Raw genomic sequence first — 26,506 nt, 5'->3', positions numbered from 1 at the left:
TACATGTACAACGCAGCTCAATACAGTGGAACCTCGATATAACGAAGGACCAAGGGACTGGCAAAATTGGTTCTCTATAACGAAGTTTCGTTATATCGAGGTCTTTTTTCATATATTTGATTATTAGTAGGGTTAAAAAAATCGTTCGTTATACCAGGGACTTCGTTATTATAGAGGTTCGTTGTGTCCAGGTTCCATTGTAGCTACACGGCAACCACAAAATGTTTAGTTACAAACACAGCCAACGCCGTCATTTAGGCTGGCACGCAATTTCAGCGAGAAGAGACCAGCTGCTCAATAGAAAGTTACCTGGTACAGTGAGAGCATCGTCATCGGTAATACTCGTGTTTAGTGACCGCTGTTTGATCTGGGAGTTGAGCCGGTCAATCATCAGGTCTTTAGAATCCAGCTCCATCTGAAATCAAAAAGACTATCTGAGACGCTGTCCGCGTTTGTGAAAGAGCACGTTTCCTATGCAAGAACACACTCACTGGGCTTGATAAAGAACGGGTAGCTACCTGCATCTTTTGCCTTTGCTCCATTTCCATCTGAAGATTCTGTTGATATTCGGCCATCTGTCCCTGGAATTTTGTCACCATCTGGCCGTACTTCTCTCGTTCCTAGAAAATCAGCGAGTCAGAGTGTAAGCGTGTCAGCGTGGCTCAAGTACACTGCACAACTTCCATACGAAAGTCAACAACGCTCATAGTGCTTTGGAACCAAACAATACAATAATCAATACAACCAGACTAAAGGGCCTGCTAAATGGGTCTCGATGGTACGCCATGTCATCTCCATGAGAACACCGAAGGCCCATTTGCCCAAAAAAAGGAAAGAGAAAGATTAAGTAATTTTAAAATTACAGGGTTCAAAAAGCTTCGACTGAGGCTGTTAATTGCACTGATTTTAGTCGACAAAAAAGCTTTAGCCTGAGAGGGACATGAATGTTCTATGAAATTAACGTTTTCCTTTCAAACACACAAGTAACTGATACTGTTAGGAATTTTAATAACCTAATTAAAGAGAGTGTTAGATATTACTATTTTAATATCTATAAGAAAAACGAGATGTCCAACTATGGGTACTATTTCCATCAAGTAGCCTGCCCCAATGGGAAAACGCCATTCACCATCTCTCCTCTTCTTTGAAGGATTGCTATAGTGTCTATTCTTCACGGCACTTCGGTAACAAACTGGAAGGGCCTGTCAAGCCGGTCATAATAGCATCTTAGCTAATATCAACAACGAGGCCAGGATATCCCATGAATAATATAGAGATTTAGGGAGGGCTAAAAGCAAAGCTCTCGTGAATATTTGTAGTTAACTCAAACAAAATATAAAATCGGGTAATGCTAAGCGGTGAAGGGAATGAAAACGGCAAAATATATATTTATAAATAGGTCTAATAAGCAGACAACAAAAACAGCTTTGTACGTGCAGCACACCTTTTGTAAATTTCTTTACCGTTGTTTTGCACGACTACAGAAACTTCCTCGTTACACGTTTTACGGAGGAAATGCCTTATGTGTTCCTGTTTACTTTTTTGTCACTGCCGCTCATGTTCACCTTGGTGGCCGCTAGCATTACTCAATTCTCACCGCCGCCATAAAATTTTCACGATTTTCTTGCAACGAAATTGGACTCCTTGGTTTTTTACCCTCGCTCTAGCTCTTTCTTTCTCTGTTATTCACGTCTATGTAGACATTAAACTTTAGTGGAAAGAAAGACTAGGCTTCGTTTCGTTGTTTTTTTTTTCTCTCTAAAAGTCCAGGTGGTCATGCGATTTACCGCCGAAACGCGTGGGTGTTTTGAATGAAAAATCTCACCCCGGGCTAACATGAAGGGTGGACTGCTCCGCTATCTACAAACTGAATCGGAAGGAGTCTACTTAGCGCGGGACTTATGAAACTTTTTGCTGGGTGGCGGGAGGGGGGGAAAGACAGCCTCTAGTGCACCTTGGCCTTATTACAGAAACTTTTCTGGTGGAATATGTACTCACTGCTCCTAGTTCTTGATGCAATTTCCTACACTCTTTCTCCTTTTTCCTCAAGTCGTCTGACGTAGCCTTTCTCTTTTTACTGTTGTCTCTCGCCAAGTCTTTTCTGTTCATTATCTCGGCCAGTTTGTTGACAGCTTGGATTTTCATCGTTTTTTCTATAGCGAGCTGCTTTTTCAACTTTTCCGTAGCACCATCAATTTCTTTGCTGATGTCCTTGGATTTCTCGAGATCTAGAAAAAAAAAAACGGAAAAAAACATAAGATGATCTTTAAAAAATGAAACAATTGCACTGCTGTTATCTACACCAATGCTCTTTATGCTCTTCGTAACTGAAGAGGTAATCTGAAGAATAAAACTCTCTCAAAACATGCATGGTTACACAACAAGTAGTCCATCAAGTTCCTCAGGAATAGCAGGGCGAGCGAAATACGCAAACGCGCACAAAAAACGCCACCGGCTGGAGAGGTGACTCGCGGGGTAAGAGAGAATATGAGGCCTAAACTCTGATTTCAGCGATTCTCTATTTTGATGATCATCAAAACTAAACCCCAATCATCTCGAGTGTTGAAAGTGACTGGCGGGTTTAAGACATCTCATGACAGGTCGCCAAGGAAGAGCCAATCAAACGTGTGTGTTGTAAAAGCAACGCAAAGAGTCAAATGCCTGGGATCAGCGTGTAGTCCTTCATTTCGTCTTTTCCCTCGACGTGTCATCTTGCTAGTTGATGACGAGTTTCAAGCGCGCTCGCCTACTTAACTCGCCCTACTATCCCTGAGGGAAATGAGGGACTACTCGTAGGCTTTGTATGGAGGACCGTACAAAGACTACTATTGTTCCTTAAGCTCTCTACAGGTTGATTGATTGAAAATTAATTACATAGTGTACTACACTTGACCAACCTTCCTGCATGTTCTTTATCTTAGCATTCAATTCATTTTTCTCCGCTATTTTCTGATCCAAGGACTCTGTTAGCTGTTGGTTACGATCCTCCTGCAGGGTGATCTGTGCGCCTTTCTCTGACATATCACTCTTGTGCCTCGCAATCAATTCCTTGACCTCCAGTTCAATCATGGTCTTTTCCTTTTCCAGATCTGCGTACTGGTGGTATAAAGGTCAACATTATCTCACGAAATCAATTGTGAAAATTTGAACAATCTCTTTAATATTTCAAATATTTCAGGAATGCTGTTTGTCTATGGGCCCATCACTATGAAGCTCAAGGCTCCCAAAAATTAATTACCGTTACCCCTTGCCCTTTAGTTTTCTCACACCTGATCGCTGTTTCTTTGCAACGCAATCAAACCGTGTGGTGTTAAGGTTTTTCTAAGGCCCGGGTCAACTATCAAACTTCCCGCTCATGTGCCGAATCTAAAGCGAATGAGTTGGTACAATTGATTTTGCTCATCGGCATTAGGTTCGACACATGTGAAGTTCGATGCTTGACCGGGGTCTAAGTTGTACAATAGCTTTAGATCTTTGGAGTCAACAAATGAGGAAACAATCATGTTTTTCCTCAAGCGCTCATATCATTCGATGACCTTGTCACCTTCACAAACAGTTAAATTCACGACCACTCCTACCCATCATTACCATCATAGTCAACCGACTTAGGACGTGAGTCCAGTAATCGAACATCAAGAAACCTAATTGAACAGGGGACGGTAGATAATACCACCTACTTGTTCCTCAGCAATTGATCTTGCCAACTGTTCTGAGTGGGCTTTTGTTAATGTCAACTCCAATTGGGCGGAAAGTGATTCCCTGAAAAACCAAGTAATAACCGCCATCAATACAAAAGTTCTCTTAGCAAAAGGCATGTCCTACAGTTCAACTTTTGCGGCTATGGAGGAAATCCTATCGGATGTGACCATTCAAACCACACCTCTACAACAGTGCTTGGACAGGATACTATTTTTTAGCATGTAGTTCCAATTACGGAGTCTGTAGAAGATATGTTTCGTTGTCAACCTCTTCTGCAGTACCTTTACATCATACTATAGATTTAGTAAGTAGTTCTAGCGTTTTAGTCCGTGAACCAAATCTATGGTGTGACCATTCAAATGAAACCTCTTCAGCACTACTTTCTATGGTACCCTTTCTCTGTTTTCAGCATTTTTCAAATGAAATTCTGAATTCTTGAATTTGCCACTCTAGGAGGGACAAAGAAGAACGGATCTCCACCTCTCTTCGTTGAGCTGCCGAATCTCATTGCTCAACTCTTGCGCCTGTTTTCCCTTTTCATCGTTCTCTTCCCGCAATTCCTTTACTTGGGTTTTGTATAAAGTCTATCAAGGAAAGATAAAATCAGGATGAAATGTAAAGACAATAAACCTAATGCTTCAGAAGTCAAAAGTTAATTACGACAATAAAAGTCTTACCGAGAAATATGTTTCTGCCTCTAGTTGATCTTGAAGTTCCTTCATCTGCAAGTCATCCACAGCACTTGCACTGAAATAAATAACGTGTTAGGCGAAGAAAATGCGTGCTTTACAAAAATGCGTGTATTACTAAAGTTTGTCTTGAAAACAAATACCTTTTTAGTTTTGCACAGGCTTCTTCCAGCTGCTTTCGCTCATCCATCAGTTCTTCTACTTGCTGGAGAATCAAAAAATAGTCAGTAAATATTGCCCTGTATTTTTGAAAAATTAACTGACTGAGGTGGCACTTGGCTACTGGAGATTGATTGGGAGAGGAATACGTCTCCTAATTTCTGTACAATAGCGGCTAGCCAGAAACATTGTGTGAACAATGTTATAATAACTTCTTTTCTCAGGATTCCAGGATGTGAATCTGATCCCAAGATGAGAATCTGAATCTGAATACATCTCAAAGATACGGGGGTGCCAAGCAAAGCCCCTCACTCTCGTATCTCCATTCGCGTGCAAAGTTGTGCGTGTTCGTTATCCCCAAATGGAGAGCTTGCTGGTAGGCTACCTCCAGATCTTAAGTCCAACACGTTAGACGTAGAGTACGAGTAGTCCCCCATTTTTCCTCAGGGATAGTAGAGCGAGCGAAACGCGAGCGCGTGAAAATCACCCCACGCGAGAATGAGTTCATTTTCACGCGCGCTCGCGTTTCGCTCGCTCTACTATCCCTGAGGAAAAATTGGGGACTACTCGTAGTCTACGTTAGACGTCACGTTATTAGTGCAAAGTTATTGAAGTGACTTCCTACGAGCCATTCAACTTCTTCTGTACAGAGATAGACATACCTTTGCCAGCTGCTTCTCTGTTGTTCTCAGTGCTGCTATCTCTTGAGCATTTAATTTCACTTCACTTTCAAGCTGTGTTCGTTTCTGGTTGTCAGCCTCCAGTCTCGAATTCAAACTTTTTTTCTGAAAGGCAAAACCACAAAGAAAATCACTTAGTTACTTTAAAACCTTCCAAAACAGTATAGCTTAGTGGCAGGAATCCTAGTTCGTGTACTGTTAGAGACTGGGGCTTACAGCGGCTTGAACGACAACCTGACGATACCGGAGATGATAAAAATTCTATGATGCCTGTGCAGGCCTGCAAATAATCTTCCTTATATCCGACCAAATGACCATTTTTTGTCAGACGAACCAGAATTTGTTTGACAACAGTTAAGTTGACTTTTAATTTCTTTAATAATTATGGAAATCTTCAGCTACAACATGATGGCCTTGGGTATTTAATTGGACTGTTCATCGTGTCCGATCGCAGGTAGGATTCAGGGACTTCAAAATCCGACGAAGGCGACAGCAACAAGAACGTCAAAAATGCAATACGTTAATATGCAGACGACAAGTTTTACACAAGCATCATAGTTTTTTGAACATTTTTTTGCCGACATTGCACGACTACGACGTAAAAATGCATATTTTCACGTTGTATGGACTGGAGGTCATAATCAAGCGACGACGAAATGTTCTTTCTCTTCCCGAACTTGGATATGTTTCTCAGGACTTCAATGCCAGGAGAGTTCGTCCATTTTGACCAAGCGAGTTGGAATAATCGCGATGAAGATTTAGCGAGCATGAATTAACTTTTTAAGCGACATTTTCGCCACCGTTGTTGTCCTCTGATCTTAAGGTCCTTATTTTCTCGAAAATGGGCCAATTTAGTCGAACACTATCCAATGATAAGTTTTATTTGCAGCTCTGTTGTGCGTGTCAGTCTTGCGGTGCAAGATTGCCGCATTCTGGTGTTTACCGTATCAAGAACAGCATTGTATTCCTGCTGCAATCTCTCAAATTTCTGGTGCATATCCTTAAGATCCACAGCTAATACTGATCTCTGTCTCTCAGCCTCGGCAGCAGCTGCTTCAGCCTTTCCTCTGGACTCGATTTCCTGCTCTAATCTTTCCAAAGTTTTGCTCTGTTCAGCGCGTTCTTGTTCCGTTCTCTCCTCCAGAGTCAGTGATAATCTATTCTTTTCTGTTTGGAAACTAGTTATTTGTTGCTGAAAGAGAGAACAAAACCAATGCTCAACTCCTGATTTTTCCCACTAAAATAGTAAGAACGTATCAGAAAAACTGAAATAAACGGCCTCACACAGATGCAGAAAATGATTTATACCTTATAGTCATTCATAGTCTTTTCAAATTTGCTTTTTGTCGACTTGAGCTCGTATTCCGTGTTGGCCTTTGCCTAAAAAAAAATAACAAACAAAACAATAAGTGCAAGAAGTAGAAACCAATTTTCCCTTCTCGACAAGACACAAACAAGAAACCCTTTAAGTTAAAACTGTTGGATGCGTAATCCTCTAAACGAATTATGGCCAATGTACCCTCATGTCCCTTGAGCTCAGCTATTAACCCGTCTTCCTCTTTTAAATTCTAAGGGACTGTTTATATGGAGGGAGGAAGATCCTAGCACTAGGAAAATCCTAGAAGGCGGAACAACTTTCGGTTGGGTTTTATACATACAGAAATTTCGGTCCCTGAGGTTAGCAATTAGAAGAGGAAAAAAGATGGCGGGCGACAAAAACAAAAATGCCATTTGGGCCCTTGTGCTCTCTTAACTGTCGTTAAAAACTACTTTTCAGCAGAATTATCACGATAATCTGCTCGTGGTGACGCCAAACAAGATGGTCGGCTTTTATTGCTGTGATTACCCATTAAACGACCCAAGTTATTAAATGTTAGAAGTTTTATGATTTTAGGATTGGGAGGGGGCCTTAACCTCCTTCACTAAAAAAAATAGTGAAGCTTTCCGGGGTGTATAAAATTTTATAAGTGATGACAATCGTCGGGTTTCTATTCTGCTTTCGTGGGTTACGTTTTGTGAACGAGGATAAAAGTAACAAGTTATTTTTCAAATACAGACATTCAATACAAACTAGGGTAGCAGTTGATTTAACCAAAGTGGTGAGCGAGTTAGCTCATGCGCCAGACAATTTAACTTGAACAATAAACTAACTTTTTCAAGGTTAATGAGATCTTGTTGCAGTTTTTGCTGTAATCTGGCATCTGATGCAGTTCTTGCTTTAAGTTGCTCAAGGTCATCTTTTAAAAGTCTGTTCTGACCTACAAGTAGAGCACACAAGAAAGTTAAAACCGTTCACATATGTTGCTGGTTACAAATATTTTGAATACCACAGTGCATATGTCGTGGTTCAATTTTACCCTTGGTTAAATTTTATTTTTCTTAGTTTCAAACTCATTATCCTATATTACCATGCCCAAAAACAAAAGAAAGCAAAATTCAAACCAAGGATAAAATTGAACCACAACACATATCATCAACCCTCAAGTGGGAAAATGGGGAAAGAGATGTTAACTGATAATCCCTTTTCAGCTTATATCGGTGGGAATATGGCAACTCTTGACATCTCTTTTCTACTCTGAAAAAAGAGACAAGTAATAACCGTTCAACAGGAGTAGTATTGTAAGTACAGTTATCACCAACATAATATTCACCCCCCCGCCCCCCCCCCCCCCCCCCCACCACCACTACCATCAACACTACCACCAACACCACTGAGGTACCTTTATATGTGGTGGTATTATCCTTGTTTAAACTTTAATTTCCTCTGCTTTTACATGTAGTTGGAAAGGAAGGAAAACAAAATTTAAACCAAGGACAAAATTGAACATTGACATGTCCAACACACCACATACCACAGTCTCCCAACGATCTCATTTACCATGACAACAACTGACTGTTCACCTGGCACCTGATGATCATTTTTCCTTACAGCTACATGCATCAGATCTATGTAAGGCTATAATATATAGATTTAGCTAGAGCCAAAAGCGAAGCTCCCATTTATGCATTCTAAATTTACATCAGACAATAGACTTTACACCATTGCAAAGAAATCCTCAAATCTATACTTAACTTTAACATGACTGAAAACATAAACTTGAGCCTGTGATCAATTAAAACCTAAAAACCGGTCAGCAGAAAACTTATAAAACACCTCCATGAGTTGGCACCTGACCCCGAGATACGGTCATGTGACTTTGGTCAGCGGATACCCTATTTTGACAGCTGTCAATTGACCATAATATGGATGTCTATTATCAAGTTAAACACAGGTTACAGGCTCCCAAACTGGCAAGAAAGTTTGACATTTCACATTGGTTTCCCTGTGGTGTGGACGGACGGGCATATGGTCACATTATAACCAAAATGTCTCGGATAGATGACCAAATTTTCTTAGGTATAAGGCTTCGCATGCGTGGAGCTCTGCTGTGAATGTACGTAAGCAAATAACAGTCTGCTAAGAACACAGCCGCCAGGTCTGACAGTCAGGCCAACCAGACCAACAACATAAAGGAAGCGAAAACTGTTACTCACTTTCCAAATCTGCTTTAGCAGTGTTGGCTTGATTTCTCATATTCATTTCTGCATCAAGATTTGCTTGGACCTTGATAAGTTCTCTTTCTAAGCCAAGCTGTTTAAAACGACAATAGAAGTCAGCAACTGGATTAAGGTTTCGAGTAATTCACTTCATTTGTGAACCTCGTTCACACCAGAAATTTTGCCCAGGGGCATATATATATATATACATTTTTTTTTTTTTTTATGCAGTTGAGTAAATTTGCCCTCATTTATATATTTGACAAATGTAGTTGTTGGAATACTGACACACCACTTTTTTGTGGTGAAGAAAAATTGACATATTGGAAACCTTTTTTTAGTGCACAACTTGTTGCATAAAGGTTGTTACATATATTAAGATTTGACAGTGGTTTCCAAGTTTCCCTTACAGCATCTTAGTCCCCTATCCTTGATGTTATGCATCAGCATGTCTCTGCTGTTCAGAGCAATTTCTAGTGAAATGAGTTTTCCACATTTGCCGGGTCATATACACAGGAACATAAATTTCCCACACAAAATTGCTCTAGCTTGTGTACGGACACCCCTCCTCTGAGCTAAACTGCTCCCATGAAGAATAAATACTTTTTAACCAAGATTCAAAAACGCAAACATATCTGAAGCTTTTAAATCGAGATATTGTGTTACCTTCTGGTCACTTATAATCCTGTTTTTGTCTTGTAGATCTCCATAAGATCTTTCCATTACAGTGTAAGACTACAAAGAGAATTAAAAAAACACCATCACTAAGTAAAATAGAGGAGACATTTCAAAATTTATTGCAACGAACAATAAAATCCTGACGGTATTTAAGATCCATTACTGATTGCAGTAATTATAGCAGCTTAAGATGAGCAATCAACAGTTTTCATCCTGTAACATACATTCTATAGCAAACAAACTGACCATAACAATAACTCAATTAACTCAACCTTTATTCACCTGCACAGATTCAAAAATAATGATACAAAATTAAAACATTAATCCTGGTCAAACCTGAAGTTTTCAGGTTCTTTTCCAACCACTTAAATTGTTCATTCTACTGCAAGGATCATGTTCACTCACATATCTTTATCCACAGTTCAAAATATGATTTATTTCATATTTGTCAATTCATTAATAAATAATATTATGATGAAGTCAGAAGAATTCTTTGATGCTAAGAATGTACGGATTTCATCAAAAATCTTCGCAGCCACCATTCTTAGCTTACATTTTACTCAAAGACCTTTATAAAAACAGTGACACAGGAAGTAGATATCATTAAACACCAACCTTTTGTAAATCACTGTGTGATTTTTTGGTTTTGGCATGTGCATCTGACTCCTTTTTCAGCTCTTCTGTCAGGTCCCAAACCTGTTTCTCCAGTTGAGTAATCTTTGACTGTACACTGTGTGAAGTCTGGGATATTTTGTCTCGAGCATCTAGTTCAGCATCAAGGCGACTCTGCAATTCTTGCACTTTGGCTTCAAGCTTTGAAAAGGTTTAGAAAATCACGAATATTATTCTTAAAACTACATAGCTAATACTAAGGAATAACTTTCAGAATATTCTAACGAAAAACAGCATAAAGCTTCTTGAATTGCAAAAAGAACTCATTTCACCTTTTAGTACTCAGTGTCTCAAATGCACAGTCTACTGAAAGCTCAAGTACTGTAGGTGCTATAAATTACCTCTTAAACTTTTCAATGGGTGAAAGCAGGACTGTAACACGGTAAACCAAAAGTAAAGAAGACACTAACACAACTGTTGTTTTTGACAAATCAGATTCAGTCACAAACCTTTCTCTTGGCTTCAGTTTCAAACTCGCCTCGCCTCTGCACCTGTTGGGGTAAAACAGAAAAAATGTTGCAAGTTCAACATTAAATATAATAAAGAAAATAATGTTAGAAATGATGCAAAACAACAAAGTTAAGAACAAACCACACAAGATAAATTACCTACCTCTTTTAAGTCATGTTTGAATAGTGCAGCTTTTCTCTCCAGTTCTCTATTTGCTGATTCTATTGTTCTCTTATTTTCCAACTGAAAATAAATAAGGTAAAAAATTACAAACCCAAATTGAGATAGTCAGATTTCTATCTAGGGAGAAAGTGTTACAGGCGGGTCTTGACCATGCAACATTTGCAGTACGCAACATTTGCATAATGCCAATTAAGAACAAATCTGATTTGACTTACAATGAGTCACAAACCTTTACTCAACTTGGGAGAAAAGACAGATTTCCACTGTTACACAATTCTTTATTGTGTAAATAAAATAAAGGCAATATATGGAAAGTCATGCCTAAACGAACCTCACTAGACTTGTACGTTTATGCTTGGCTATTTATACAATGCGTACACACGTAAAAATTCTCACCTCATTGTCTAATTCTTTCATGACTTTTTCCAGTTTGGTGCTGACAGTTCTACAAGCAGAGGAAACTGTCAGCAAGGTATGTCAAGTTTATCAAAACCAAAGGCCACCAGTTATCCAGTTCAGGATTAAACTAACTTCATCACTATCTAGACTTCAAAATGATAGCTAGCCTGACCTGTAATTATGTTCCACTTCATCTCTAGCTTGCATTTCTAATGCAACTTGTTCCTCCAGCTCTTTTATTCGACGACTGGCTGCTTCAAGCTGATTACAAAATAATTATAAAATGATTGTTAAAACCTGCTACATTAAAACCAACCAGTAATGCTTTCTACTGCATCACAAATTTTGATTTTAGTCAGAATACTTGCTTCTACACTAGCACAAAACAACTTTCCAAATAAATATTGGGAAAAAAAATGTTTTGAAAGTCAATGCCATGAGTTTCACTTTGAAGAAGACAGATAAAAACAAGGACATACAGAAAGTTTATTTTATTGTTATTATTAATATTATTATTATTATCATCATCACCACCCTTATTATTATTACCATTATTTTGTCTTGTCTTTTTTTTTTCTGGGCCTCAAAAGTGCTTGTCCATTGGACAAGTGAAATGAACAGAATTTTTTTGGCCCTGCACAGTGTGTCTAACTTACAGGGGTTGTTCATCGCATACAAGGTGTCCTAAGCAAGTGTAAAACAGTACCAAACTTGCAAATGTAGATGGACAGGAGAAAACAACACATACCTTTGGACCACTTTCATCTCCACCACCAGACTGATTGCCATCCTAATAAAAAAAAAGAAAGCGCTCTGTTTTCATGGGATCACTCATTACCACAGCAAAAAGGAAATCAAACGTATGAACAAAGGATTGTTCTTTTTACCATCCTCACCATGCCATCACAACCCTTGTTCGATGCAGCATTCCACCTAACAAAAAAAGACACACAAGTGAGTTGTGGATTTGCACTGTACTTGGCTGCACCATCTAGTTTACAGGCATTTGACACAAACTAACATGACGCGATTAAAAACCCCAACTGGCAGGAGAAACAAGTTGGTTAATGCAAGGTGAGCCAAACCTATGTCTGATTGTCCGGGACAGGTACAAATTTAGTCCAGACATGCAAACCTTTGACATGACTTGTCCCTGGGACAAGCACATCTTCAATAGAAAAAATACTGAAACAGTTGAAAATTGACCTCACATTACAGTAGAATTAAAATTTATCTTGTAGTCATAAAAGCAAGCCTCATACTTGACAAAATGAGGTTAAAAATCCTTTTAACTTTGCCATAACGTGGCCATTTCATTTGTTTTAATGATCTCCATTTGGCTTAGGAACCTGGCAAAACATTTTGGACAAGAACTCTTGGGTTTTGGACAACCACGGGACAAGTGGATAAGAAAATTTTTCTCTTACTCTGTTAATGACAAAAATATTGAAGGATTTGGACTTGGGATTACCAAGAAACAAATCCACCCGATAGTCAGAGAAGGTCTCCAACCTAGGACCATTTGATTGCAAGCCTGACCTACTCGCCACTCAGCCACGTTGCCTTCTTAACAGAAAGCAAAAATTAGCTGAAGAATTATTTTTTCTTCCTTACCTAACAGTTTCAGAGTATGTGAATCCTACAAATGGTAAATGATTCCCAGCAAAAGCCTGTGTGGAGTAACAGCAAATCACCAAAAGAGATCACTGCCTTAGCACCACACAATCGTATGATCAGTTTAAAGAGTGTAAACAATGGAAATTTGTGGTCAAGTTATTTTTTAAAATAACTGAAATTTATTGACCACTAATTTCTCAGATACAGTGTAAATGAGGAGGCCTAATTAACATAAGCTTTATAGTTTCCTTTAGGCCTCCTCGCCATTTCTTCCTACATTTTTTTTTTGGCATCTTTTTGTTACTAATTGTAATCGTGTGGCAAATAAATAAATACAAATACAAATGTGTGCATGACAGGAACAAAATTCCTCCATTTTTAGTACCATTAAATTCTTATACACAACACTTGCAGCTCTCAACTGAACACATGAAAATTTCTACAGCTGTACTAGAAATACATGTAAATGTGAAGAAATCATAAAACAAATTAAAAGTGAATAAAAGTGAGACTTGCTCTAGGTTAAACAATGAAAGAAAAAAAACCATGCCCAAGGAATTCAGCAAAAATGTTGAAACTTATCGACAAGCAAGTTTCACTGTTCAAAAGACGGTTCTCATGGATAAAAGGCAAATTTGGTCTTTCAGAGAAAATTACAGCTTTACATTTGGTGCCTGTTCACTCATTCACTTGTCAGGCCATATAGCTTAGGAGGATATGCAACTATCATAACTGAATCACGTACCTTTGGGGTGGGAAAGAACTCCTCTCCACTGTCAGGTTCAGGAATGTCATCAAAGTGTGTAGTATCATCATCACTTGAGAGCTCAGGAACCACAGGGGGAATTGCTGTAGTAATTTATTCATTAATACACATAAACTTGATAAGCATGGACTCTAAATAGTTATTAATATATCAACCCCTGTTATAATAAAATAACAATATTGACATTCATGCCCCCGAGTTAAAGTAACATGTATGGCGCCAGATATCATTAAAAAGCCTAGAGACTTGTTAATGCCACGAATATCACCAAACAAGGTGAACAGTTGAAACATTTTTTTCACACCAGTACAAAAATAAATAAGCCATTTATCAGGCTTTCTGCTTGTGGTGATGTCATTATTCACCACAGGTTGCACCCTCAGTGAATGTACACATATCTCATAACCCCTCCCTTCAAGCTAACTGCCAAGGCTGTGCCTTATGGAAAATCGCTCTAAACCTGCAAATTCCAGGGCACCCTGCATTGGATTTTAATGAAAAAACCAGGATTTCCTAGTCACCAATGAGAAAAAGTAAGAAGCCATGCCACTGGGCACTGCTGGAGCACAGCCATAAATAGCAGTCACAGGAAAGGAATTACTGAACATTACCTTCGCGAATGCTGTTCCAGTCCCACTGGTCATTGATGAAAAATCTATGCCTCTGAATTTCCTCTATTCCTTTCTGTCCAATTCTTTGGGTTCTACAAAGTATTCATAGAAACTTATATTAGAAAACACAGTTCTTAAGATGAAATCCCTGAAAATGAGAATTGATGGTTAATGTTAGTTGTTAGCTTACCTGTCTGTAAGAAAGCTACAAATTAAATGCTTGGCATCCTTTGAAATTTCAATATCATCAGGAAACTTAAGTGAATTTTTATGGTCCATAATATTTCCTACAAAAAAAAGGTAAGACAAACTATTACAAGAATTTTGTAAGTTAAGAAATCTATTTTCATAACAGGTTCAGAGAAAAGAATAAAGGGCTCTGGGCAAACACATCCTTATGATATTTGGCTAATTTTCGAATGTGCCAAAATTAGCATTATTCAATAACTGTATAAATTCACTGACTGCTAACAAGCATTCTTCTGTTGTACTTACCATACGTTCCTACCAACGAATCTGCATAAAATGGTGTATCACCTTAGAGGAAATAAATTAACATGTTGGTTTAAAAAATTACCTTTTAAAGAATGGGTGGTTGATTGAGAACAAAAAGTTTAAAAGGCAAGGCAATCATTTAGAGCTAGTTAGCAAACTCACCAATTAACAACTCATATAAGAAGACTCCTACACTCCACCAGTCACACTCACGGCCATAGTAACCTTCCCCACCCTGGGACTTGAGTACCTATGAAACAACACAACTCAGGATTAAAATGGATAAACATTCATCAAAAAGAAACAACACCAGACAGAGGTACATGTAGCTTTAGAGTAAAGCTGCAAATATAAAACTGAAGTGTATGATCCATTGTCTGCCTACTTTCTCCAAAAAAAGACAAAAGATTTACAGTGTAAACCTACAATCAGTGAACAAATTGTTGAGACATTGTCCTCAAACAGGGTAACTTTGGAGAACAAAACATTCCACAAGTTGGGATGTTTGTAGGTTGAAAAGCTGCACAACAATGCATGAAGTTCTTGGAGGAGGGAAAGCTTAATTTTCCCCTTTTTAAGTCAGCAAAAAGTCAGAAAGGCCCTTTAGGACAAAGTCTCTCAACTAATTAAGTTGTCAACTGTGGGTGTATTTTGCACAAACTCCTTACCTCAGGAGAGATATAATCAGGTGTTCCCACTGCTGTGTCTGATCTCACCATACCATCCTACAAGTGTCACAAGTTAAGAATTTGTGAATGTTAAGGTTATTCACTTTGATTGAGGGACTGTTTACCTGAAGGATGAAAAATCCAAGAAGGTAGAACATCCTAGGGCTACATCATATATGATTTCTGCTTTCAGTCTACGTACAAAAGGTTGTACTTAGCCCTAGAACTACATGTAAGATTTTTCTAGTACTAAAATCTTCCATAGCTGTAGCTGGGAGACAGGACGATCCTTGTGAACAATAAAACTGAGTTGCACTAGGAGGATAAGGTACATATTTATAGCCACACCAGGTCAAGCGTACCTGTACAGATTCCATTAATGAATCAACTACCGTAAAATTCCGAAAATAAGCCCCTCCATGTATAAGCCCCTCCAAATATAAGCCCCACAAACTCATGACAAAAAAACCCTCCGTGAAATCGCCCCTCCGAATATAAGCCCCCCGGGGGCTTGTACTTGGAAAATTGCCCTTAAATAGAAAGTAAAACAAAGCAAAAACAGTAAATTTCCTTCCAACTATAAGCTAGCCCAATTGATTTTGAAACGCAAACTTCCCTCCGTACATAAGCCCCTCCGAATATAAGCCCATCCAAAAATAAGCCCCTCAAAAAGGGCCTTTGAAAAATATAGGCTCCGGGGCTTATTTTCGGAATTTTACGGTATTTAAATATGCTCATATGCATTCCTATATGCATATGAGCAATGAATGTTTGGCTACAAGTTCTCAGTATTCAGGCTCAGTAATTTTGTTACAAATAGTTATGATGAGTCATGGGTCTCATCTTGAGAAAAATCATGAGTCCCAGTCCAGAACCAATGAGTCTCAATTAAAAAAAAAAATGAGTCTGAAATTGAAAATGCTTGGGATGGTTATGTAACCAGACAGTTAATCTGAAGACAGACTTCAAAACTCTGTATTACAGTATACTGATATTAAAATAAAGTCCTTCTATTTTAAGGCACAACAAAGGCTAAAAGAAATATGTATTGTTCAACAACAGCCATGTAAACCATGTACACCATGTAAAGTAGTGAGCAATCAATAAACAAACAATGTCAAAAACTCTGCACACTAGATCTCCTAAATGTGGTGAGAGACAAGCCCCAGCCAGCTTTTGTTAAGAGGAAGTTATTAATGCTAGTAAGCACTGTCAAATTTCATGTTTGTTTGTTTGTTTCTTAACAAAAAGTTGTTCTGCCCTCTATGATTGGGATCTTCCTCCCTTCATGTAAACAGCAGGGCTAAAAAAACCTTGAATTTTAGCTTGTACTTTGGGCACCCAGCTCTCTAGTCATTTCCCTTGCCCAAGGCCACTTCTTCACAGTTAATGATTCTTCTTCTTCACAGTTAATGATTTTGTTAGAAGATGGCTTGCCACGACTCTTGTCCATGGGGCAAGTAAGCTTTAAACATTAATTGCGCAGTAAGAAATTCTGTCATCAATTTGATGGCATTATTGCATTGTTATTCCAAATTTCCAGCAAAATGTTTAAGACGGAATCCACCAGGAAAGTGAGTAATTTTAATTTTCAGTGGACAAAAACCTTCTAGAATAATTTAAAGAATATTGCATTCTTTTTTACATTTTTCAAGGGCTAAAGATGTAATTAGTCATCTGTAGTAACACGAAAGAAAATTTTCTTTGGTATTACTACAGATGACTAATTACATCTTTAGCCCTTGAAAAATGAATGCAATATGCTTCAAATTATTCTGGTACAAGGTTTTTCCCACTGAAAATTAAAATTACTGAATTTCCTTGTGGATTCCATCTTAAAATTTTTATAATCAAAGTGAAATATTACAAGCTCCAACCTTGTCCATCCTCATGCATGTTCCAAAATCTGCAAGCTTGAGATGGCCATGTTTATCTAGTAGCATGTTGTCTGGTTTCACATCTCTGTTTAAAAAAAAACAGAGTGATTAGTTTCAAATTTTTAGGACCAATTTTGCTGAACATGTTACAGGTCAAATTTTTTATCAGGTTAAAATTTGTTAACCTAGGTTGATTCTCAACTTCCTTTGTCTACTAAAGCTAGCAAACAAAGGAAGTTGAGAATCAACCTACAATGAGGGACAAAAGTGTTGACACACTTCAGTAAAATGGCCCCTTTTTGCATAGTGCATATTCTTATCCCCTTCCCCTGTCTACCCCAACCCCTTCCCCCCCAAAATCAATGTTGAATTTTGGACCCTCGAGTCTTTTTTTTACTTCAGACAACATTGATTCGGGGGGTGAGGGGATTTACGGCGTTTAAAAAGAATGAAATAATAGATGAATTAAATGTTTGTTAAAAGCACCTGTTTTAAACAAGTGTGTCAACTACTTTTGTCCCTGATTGTAGGTTGAATCAAAATTAAACGGAAATCAAATTCTAATTCTCTCGATCAATACTATCATAAGAGAGGCCAAGTAATATATAAGTAGACTTTCTAGCTGTTAATTTATTCAAGAAGTTAACCTCGAATACCTGTGAATAAATCCCATGCCATGGATGGCATCCAATGCTAACACAACTTCAGCACCATAGAACTTGGCCCACTTCTCAGGTATATCATAGTTGCTCATAAGGTTTACTAAATCACCACCTACAGAAAAAAGTCTTGCTAAGGTAAATGTTCAAGAAGGCTTAAACATGATGATCATGCCCACACTTAACTTTATGTAGCAAAGACCAGAATGAAATACTGCTGAAGATGTCACATTTACCAAAACAAATGCCCAGGGGTTATCACGGGAGGGGGGGAGAGAGGAGTTTAGGGTTAGGAGGGGCATGGGCATAGCTGGAATAGACTGGCATTTTCCCCATCAATGCTCAAGTTTTTTCACTCAAAGAAGAAAATTTATTCACATTCTTAATTACTGACCTGCCATGTAATCCATAACCATATACAAATTTTTAGCATCCTGGAAGGCATAGTGTAACTGCAAAAAATAATCATTTCCGTGTTGAATTTCAGGTGGAGAACAGTGTAATTCAGGATTTGTAAGCAATGGTCAGAGTACTCTTGTTATTTCATGGAAACAATAACTATAATAATATGTTATTGTTTACACGAAAACAAACAAGATGTGCTCACTGGAAAGACGCTAGTTGCATTTCTAAGGAATTTTCTTTTTTTAATTCCCAATTGAGAGTACATTGACCAGTATATGAAGACACCAACATACTACTATTGTGGTGTGCTATAACACCATTTGCAACAAGGGCTGTCATTGGTTTCACAAAGCTAGTATTAAATTTACCATACAAATTGACTGTTTACTTTATAGGACGTCCCATGATCAACACTTGTTTGCAGGGTCCAAAATTGCGCCTTCCTGGTCGCCAATGCGACTGAAAATTTAGTCCTGGCGACCAAAATTTCATAGCTGGTCGCCAGCTAGCGACTTGTAAAGCTGGTTGTTATTGTGGACTTTAACGTTCGGAGAAACTGATTAAGAATTGAAACTTCGAAGCTGTTTGCCAACAGGTGTCTTCCTTTTTGTCCTGCTGATGTTTTCTAATTAAAAGTGAAACGAATCTTCCTGTAATGATACCTCCACAATAGCTACGATCAATACAAGTTGTGAATTTTCCACGCCGCCATGTTGTTTTCAGCTAAAATACGGTAAGTACGTTATGTATTTTGTCGACTGGTACGAGTAAGGTGGAACAGTTTGGCCTGGTACGAGCAACATGGCAGCTTGACTCATGTCTATGTTTCGTGTTTCGTGGTAGTTATCGGAAGAAAATAGAGTTTTGATATGATCAGTGCAGTCAGGGGCAGACAGCTTTCTGTTCCTACGTTCTAGGTCAGATAGCTTTATATCTACAAAAAGTAATTTATGGAGAAAATAAGACTTCACTCGCATTGAGCATAAAAACGTCCGTACCATGCATTTTTTATTCGTGATTAAACTTTTATTTGAAAAAAAGGGAGGGGAAATTTTTGGCGACCACAATTTGCCCTCTGGCGACCAAAAATTTATACTTGATTGCCTGCTGGCGCCCGTATTAAAAAGTTAATTTCGGACCCTGGTTTGTATTATTGATGTGTATGTATCATAAAGCAAGCACGATAAAGTAGATGTTATACTGTATGGCAGTCTGATGATCTTAATCTGATTATTCACAGCTCCTGCATGGACATACTACAGTTTATTTCCTGGAGCTCTATACCAACATAATAATTTAGGTCCACCCAAATGACATAAGTTCGACGGCTGATTCAGAAGTCAAACTTAATTGATATAAAGCATCAAAATGTCCAGTCTTTCAAACCTTTTGTCATATTAAGGATTTTTTAATCATTCAAGGTGAAATAGTAATCTTTCTGGGAAACTCTCTTCTGCATTGCACATATACTCTATCTCCCATGAAAAAATAAACTTCAATGTCATGCTGCTTTCCAATCAGATAAATTGCAATGTAATGATGCTAGCTCAATGGGACTCTAGATTAGCAAAGGCTATCCACTGAGAACATGTCTCCTCTCACGTCATAGCACTGTGCAGTTTAAGACCCTTGTAACATTGAAAACAAAAAGTCATAGGAATAGTTATGACTGAAATCAAGATTGACTACAGTCTAAATAAGAAAGCAAAATGTGAACATTACCTTCACAATCCAAGGACTTGTTGTGTGGGCCATAATTTCACGTTCCTCCCAAAAGAATGCAGAGTCAGACCTCTTGATCTGCGACAAAATATAAAAAGGGTAAAGATGGAAATAAGGGAAAACAACTCCAAGAAAATTCCACGATCAAGAAACTATCTCTATCAGGCACATCATAGACTATACAAATGTGGTTTTGCATTCAGCCTTGTAAGTGACTGTCTAACCTCCAACGGAGCAAAGGAAATCAATTTTTAAGGTACTAAGTAAAGTAACAGCAATATTAGGAATGGCCTATGCAGAGTGTAGACCACCCGAATAGCAGAGTTAAATGAGCAGTGCCTGACCCTAAAAGGGGTTAGTTCCAAAAGAGACTGAAATGCTGTGTACGTGAGCAGCGAAACAACTGAACTGTTTAGGTAACTTGGCCACCAAACCAAGACTTAAAGATGAAATTTTAAGCACAAAGAATATCTACAACTAGCAGTTTTTGGTGACCCACGGTAAAGTTTATTACACTGTGGGTGAAAACAAGGCAAAACAAAGAACAAAACTAACTAATTAAAGAAATTAACTTGACTGCTTTCACCTTTATGGGTTACCAAAGGGTTACAATGGATACACTGACATTTAACTTCATGCGCAACATTGGGTTATAAAAGAGTTTTTGGTAATTTGTCCACCAGGTTTTCTCCTCTAAACCAAATCTCTTTTAAAAGTGAACCTTTTCTGTTTTATCTAGTATAAAAAGAGTTTGGTTGTGTCTGTTCTACAATCTGTCATGTGTTAAATCCTATAAAGCAAATATATTAATGACTGAAATTTCACTCAACACTTAAATTAAAACATGCCAAATTAATTGGTTTAGTAACACCTCACTTTCAGTTCCACTCACTGAGCTTTTACCTTTTCATTGTAAAGAATTATTATTGATTTATGATTGATTTGTAACCCATAACACATGTTTAATGACCAATGAAAACAATTTTTTATGAAGTACTTATAAATTTGGCTGATTTAGAAGATTTCTATTCTCTTTTCTTACTATTGATGTGGTCACAAAAAAAATACTTAACTCACTTTTGCCAGATAATCTGAGGGGCTCACAAAAATTCATGACCTATCTCGGAACTCCTAAGACATGTTTACTGTCTTGGCAAACAATTTTTCACTACAGAGTACTAATAAGCTCATTAACAGGATTTTTTTATATTAACTTTTTTACACCATGATATATTTTGCAGTTGCCTAACCTTTGTAAGATTCGATATGAATAGCAATTAACAGCGACAGTTGGGTAGAAAGAATTAAAAAGAGCAACCAACACACAAGGTTTTGACTTGCGGGTAGCAGAACAGAAAAATCAACAATAAATAGCATAAATCAACATTCCGAAATTGTCCAAGGCATCTCAAGAATTGAAACTAAGGGTGATTTTTTCGCTAATTTGTTTACAACGTTAAAGACTAATCCTGAACTCTTGGCAAACAAATATGCTCGTTGTTGGAGGTCAATATATATAAGACCAGTTTTAATGTACACTGGTAGAGAAATCATTACAACATAGCGAACAACTGTACTAACGGACAACAACAACCATCCGCGAAAATGTAAATTTTGGTACGAGGATAAAAGCGCAGCGGTACTTTTCAAAAAGTCTACATTAATTAACAGTTTGTTCATAAAACCACAGCTTTTAAAAAGAAGGGATTACCCCCTTGTTGGGGATCTAACTTCGTTATATCAGGAAAATGTGCATGACAGTTAGAAATTAGCTACATTTGGACGAGAAGCATAGCTACCGGACAAGCGAATTTACCACAAAAATATCACGAACAAACACGCGTCTAAAACAGTGCACAGCTTCCTCACATACCTATAGATGTACCGAACGAGGAACGTGATTTTGTATTATTTTTCGGGGTTTCTATGGTATGCAGTTTTATAAATGTCAAATCATACATAAAAACGAGTCCATAAGGGACAAGAGTAGAACATGCGCTATTAATATGAGTTATCTAGCGACTTACCATCTCAAATTTGCTGAGAAGTTTCATCGCATAAACCATTTTGGTCGCCTTATGCCTTACCTGAAAAGAAGAAATAAAGAGTGATTTTTCAGCTATTTCACTAGACAAAACAGCTCTTAGCGATCATAAAGCCCGCACTCAATAACATGGTATCGTTTAAATATTCGAGAGCTTTCAAGCCTCAAGGAATCATCTGCTACCACATTAGCAAAGGAAATTACGTTTATGGAGAGGCAAAGGACGGAAATTTAGCTGGCAGACAAAAAACTGTAAAATTAATATAAAGTTAACGAGAAGAATTGCTCACAGACAACTATAAACTGTCAATAAAGTCCCAAACAACCCAGACAATTTCGTTGTTATGTGCCAGTGGCTTACCAACTGTACTTCGCCAAATGCACCTCGACCAATGACTTTCACAACCTGAAAGTCGCCTGCATTCATACGGCAGCTTTCGATTACTTTACTGGGCTTCTCATCTGAAAGGCAATTAAACCAACGTCAGGACTTGAGCTTCAAGAGCTGTCAAAAGCAAATATCACAACAGCTAAACTTTAAAACTCACATCTTTGAAGGAAGTTTTCGACGTTTTTGTTGCGTCTGAGGGCAGGGAAGTCACAATCACAGACCAACGATTGAATCCCGTCCTGGCAAACGAAACAGAGCAATTAAAATATTGAGTAACCTGACAGTATGACAGTTCAATTGAGCATCAATCGACTTACCAAAAGCCCTTCGATATACAGTTCATTCCGAGGATCTCGGACGTAACGCTCAAGATTTTCTCGCCTCTGTCGCTCGCCCATCTTGCCTGCAAACCCAAGCTCTAGTTATTCCAACGCAAAGCAATCCGCACCAAGCGGAAATCACTCCTTTTCCAGCAAGTAAGATCTAAAAGGAGGCATCTGGCCTCAAAAAGGTGGATTTGGAGGCTTATTCACGCGATGAGCTTCTCTAGCCGAATCACTTGTTGACATTGCCATCAAACATGGCTGAACTGCTGGGAACTAATATGGGGTGTTTAGTCACGTGACAGGTAACCTTCACTCGCAAAAGGCGGTCTCTCTGTTGAAGACTTTGGAAAAACTTCAATTCAATCTGCATTCATAAACGTCATAAACTAAAAAATCTACGTTGTGCCGTCGGTTTTTGAAAAACCAATTTCGAAAACCACATTCCATCCGATTTGTTGTGACGTCAGTCCTGTTTGCGCAGCACAAGACACGGTACCGAAAAGAAAGAACTCTGGAAAGTGAAGAAATTTTGTTACGATTTCACTCACAAAGGAGACGTTCAGCATATATTTAAAAGCACTATCAAAATATTATAGGAGTTGTATTTTGCTGTATTTTTTGACAAAGTAGACAAAACGGAAAGTGGAAAAATCTTAAGGCTGGTTTCACTTGCGACGGAGTCGGAGTTGGAGTCGTAAGCGGAAATCAAAAATCGTAGTAGTAAGCGGAGTATCCTCTTAATGGGGTTACTGTGATTTGGCTCCTGTTTTGGATCCAATAACACTAACGTTCCGCGATACCAGTTGTTAATTTTAAATACCACAAAGACTAGTTAAACTTTGCACAACTAACTTAACTCGTATAAAAGCGAATAACTGGTCGATGATTACAATGATTTCTACCAACGTCCTAGCTCCACATTAGGTTTATAAATATCACAATGGTGAACCGGTACTCGACTGGATGACAAAATGTGGCAAAAAAAGACTATCTTCTTCATTCGTGGAACTGATCCAATGACATCTAATCCAATGACGTGGTCATGACTGAGAACAAGAGCCTTTTCTGAGAAGCAATTTCAAAATTTAATTTCTGAAAATCAAGAGACCTCGCAAGTCTTTCAGTTTCCAAAAGTTGAGACAATCAATTCATGTGCTGTAGAAAAACAAAAGCAGGCTGAAACGCGGTGTTAGAACGTTTCGAGACTACAAACCACCACGTTTAAGGATGTCAACGAAGAGAAAGAGGAAACGAAACAACAGAAAAACAATTTGAAACGATATAATAGTTCATGTTACAAATTTGTTCTTGGAAACAATATGTAAGCATTTTGAACAGGAAAACTGTAACATTATCAGTGGGGGATCCAGGGAAGGGGCCCGGGGGGCCGCCTCCCCCCTTATTATTAGACCAAACTGAGGCCCGAGGGGCCGGTAAAATTTTTTTTGAGACTGGAGCCCCCCCCCTTTTCTCAGGGTGTAGAAGACCGCCCCCCCCCCCTTATCTGAAGGTCTGGATACGCCACTGATTATATATCTTGATTATGTTTATCCAGAAGCATATAAGAGTTTTTAGTTAATATAATTAGTTACTGTATTAAGCCGTTAAGACTGTTTAGTCCTACTGTAGTAAAAGCCCCGTGTCATTTCATTTGTTTTTTACTCTCTTTAAGGATTTTGTCCTGATTCTCATTTTTGAGCATACGTTGATGATCACCAGCTGTGTGTGGTTCATTTTTTTCCGCTTCCTTGTTTTAATCTTTGATATAAATTGCTAAAATCTTATGGATTAAACATAGCCTTTATTTTTAGAAACGAAAGTAATATTTTAAAGCATCTCTTCCTCAGTGGTTAACACTCTGTCGTCTCCCAGTTAAAACCCGGGAAGGAGCCCTTATTTGGCCTAAACAGGGCGGTATGTATGTATGTACCTCTGAACAGGACATGTTTTTCAGGTTCTTCATTGAGTCTTGTACAAGGTGTACCATTACACTATTTAGCGTCTTCACAAAAAAAATCTATGTCCATGATTTTAGTTTGAAAAATTACCTAATTTTGTTGGCAAAACGAAACGAATCAGGGTCATAAAATGACAATTGAACAATTTTGTTTAAACAGGAACAGCACCTCGAACCTTTACCCAAACTTCCCTCGAGTGCCCCTCTCCCCCCTCTCCCTGGTGTTTAAAGCCCGGTATGGGTTTAATAACCATGGCTGTGTCATATGTATCATCGTGGTTTTTCTTTCTTGGAGTGATGATCGAATTTAAGCTTTTTTTTTTTAATTTTAAGCATCTTTAGTCAAGTGCCGGAAAAAGGCGGAAGTCACGCGCGGAGGAGAATCATTTACTGACGCCGGAAATTACAACTTCAAGTTTAAGGCGTGATTACCACGTTGCCAGTGACCCGCACCCCAAGAATCAGAAACTGCAGAACTACACTTGTTCAATGTTGCGCTAAGTAAACCAAGTGACATTATGCTGCTTGTCTTACTAACTGAACCTAATACCATCTATCCCTGAAACAAAGCGCATTTTTCAAGGAGTCTGAAAAATTAGTCACATGTCGATACAAACGCTGCAGAATACCTCAGTACGAGACTGAACGGAGAATCATTAAAAAAAAAATTGTACACCTCTCTTCTTTAATTTAATTTTCGTTTTCTGCACTTTTTTAGCCCAATGGTATGAAGGCCAACCGCGAATTACTGAATTTTTGGCAACACAGTAGGATCGATATTCTCCAGTCGGTAAAACTGTCAACGACTGACGGGCAATATTCTGGTGAACTTGTTATTAAGAAATTTCCTACTGAACAGCATGTGAGGTAGATTTACGTTCGTGCATGTTCATGTTATACAAATCCCTCTAGAGGTTAGTGACGTTAATCTTAAATTTCATGATCGTGATTTTTTACTAAAAAAGTGAAAAAACAAAAACTTTACCCATAAGGACTATAAGAACTGTAAGGTTGATATTGCTCCCCCGGATTGCTCCATCTACAAAGCTATTTGTTTTGAGTTCTTGATTGGTGTCATCAGGTTTTAAATATAGTGCCGATTTCGCAAATTCTCCCACGTACTAAAAAATCTGATCAATAATTTCCAGTTCAACCGCAATGTATGTTATGCCCTTGATCGAAATACAATTTAATGCTGTCAGTTATGCTTCTGACGCGATGAATTAGTTTCGGGCTCACGTCACTGTACTGTGAGGATGCTTGATTAAAAATTCCTTAGGCCCCGTATAATTTTATAACTTAATAATAATAATAATAATAATAATAATAATGATAATATCAATGATAGTGATAGTGATAATGATAATGATAATGATAATGATAATAACAATAATAATAATAAATAAATAAATAAAAGTAAGCAGACAAAAAGGGGTGGCAAATAGTGAATTCTGGAGCTGATGAAAGTGTGAGATCTAAAGAAAGAAACTGGAGGCCTAATATACGGCAGCGCAAGACCAGGCATTGAAGATAAACGTGTTTCAGGATATAGATTATCTGAGCATGTCAGCACTGTGCAGAATGTGTCGACTATGCCAGGATGTAGAACAGCGGAACAATTCTCCAAGGACCTTTTGGACAGCTGCGAGGGAAAGCCGGTTCTTGGTGTAGATACATGCATACATGCATTATCTTTCATGTTTAAACACGATAGTTTTTAAAGCTATTAAAGCTTGTAGCCGGTCGTGTGTTTAAGAATTTTAAAACTAACCTAATCCCTCTACATGAAGAAAAACATATATACAAGGATCAGCAATATAAA

The 26,506-nt window shown here is 38.1% G+C and overlaps 1 protein-coding gene across 2 annotated transcripts in view; it reads right to left on the bottom strand.

The window, feature by feature from the left end:
- The window catches only part of LOC140953120 (rho-associated protein kinase 1-like), a 32,017-nt gene extending 8,943 nt beyond the window's left edge, over positions 1-23,074 (bottom strand). Inside the window, exons 1-36 of one of the 2 annotated variants that reach the window (XM_073402624.1) lie at positions 22,719-23,074; positions 22,559-22,640; positions 22,372-22,472; positions 21,994-22,053; positions 19,967-20,044; positions 18,234-18,291; positions 17,837-17,954; positions 17,181-17,265; positions 15,304-15,360; positions 14,798-14,885; positions 14,636-14,677; positions 14,331-14,427; positions 14,141-14,232; positions 13,509-13,612; positions 12,761-12,816; positions 12,043-12,079; positions 11,895-11,936; positions 11,319-11,407; positions 11,144-11,192; positions 10,727-10,807; positions 10,564-10,605; positions 10,058-10,255; positions 9,431-9,499; positions 8,762-8,858; positions 7,379-7,485; positions 6,536-6,607; positions 6,171-6,419; positions 5,210-5,332; positions 4,532-4,593; positions 4,377-4,446; positions 4,180-4,283; positions 3,678-3,759; positions 2,898-3,096; positions 1,999-2,228; positions 519-620; positions 310-415 (exon numbers count right to left, since the gene is read on the bottom strand). In XM_073402624.1, coding sequence (XP_073258725.1) covers positions 310-415; positions 519-620; positions 1,999-2,228; positions 2,898-3,096; positions 3,678-3,759; positions 4,180-4,283; positions 4,377-4,446; positions 4,532-4,593; positions 5,210-5,332; positions 6,171-6,419; positions 6,536-6,607; positions 7,379-7,485; positions 8,762-8,858; positions 9,431-9,499; positions 10,058-10,255; positions 10,564-10,605; positions 10,727-10,807; positions 11,144-11,192; positions 11,319-11,407; positions 11,895-11,936; positions 12,043-12,079; positions 12,761-12,816; positions 13,509-13,612; positions 14,141-14,232; positions 14,331-14,427; positions 14,636-14,677; positions 14,798-14,885; positions 15,304-15,360; positions 17,181-17,265; positions 17,837-17,954; positions 18,234-18,291; positions 19,967-20,044; positions 21,994-22,053; positions 22,372-22,472; positions 22,559-22,640; positions 22,719-22,799 — 3,409 coding nt within the window. In that variant the 5' untranslated portion in view covers positions 22,800-23,074. Of the gene's footprint in view, positions 1-309; positions 416-518; positions 621-1,998; positions 2,229-2,897; positions 3,097-3,677; positions 3,760-4,179; positions 4,284-4,376; positions 4,447-4,531; positions 4,594-5,209; positions 5,333-6,170; positions 6,420-6,535; positions 6,608-7,378; positions 7,486-8,761; positions 8,859-9,430; positions 9,500-10,057; positions 10,256-10,563; positions 10,606-10,726; positions 10,808-11,143; positions 11,193-11,318; positions 11,408-11,894; positions 11,937-12,033; positions 12,080-12,760; positions 12,817-13,508; positions 13,613-14,140; positions 14,233-14,330; positions 14,428-14,635; positions 14,678-14,797; positions 14,886-15,303; positions 15,361-17,180; positions 17,266-17,836; positions 17,955-18,233; positions 18,292-19,966; positions 20,045-21,993; positions 22,054-22,371; positions 22,473-22,558; positions 22,641-22,718 lie in introns of both variants that reach the window. The other variant, XM_073402623.1, reaches the window with a different exon arrangement.
- Between the last annotated feature and the right edge of the window lie 3,432 nt (positions 23,075-26,506).

Source organism: Porites lutea, chromosome 11 (genome assembly GCF_958299795.1).
Source record: "Porites lutea chromosome 11, jaPorLute2.1, whole genome shotgun sequence".
In the NCBI taxonomy this organism is placed as follows: domain Eukaryota; kingdom Metazoa; phylum Cnidaria; class Anthozoa; order Scleractinia; family Poritidae; genus Porites; species Porites lutea.
The sequence above is the reverse complement of the archived record's forward strand: the minus strand, read 5'-3'. Positions and strand labels throughout refer to the sequence as shown.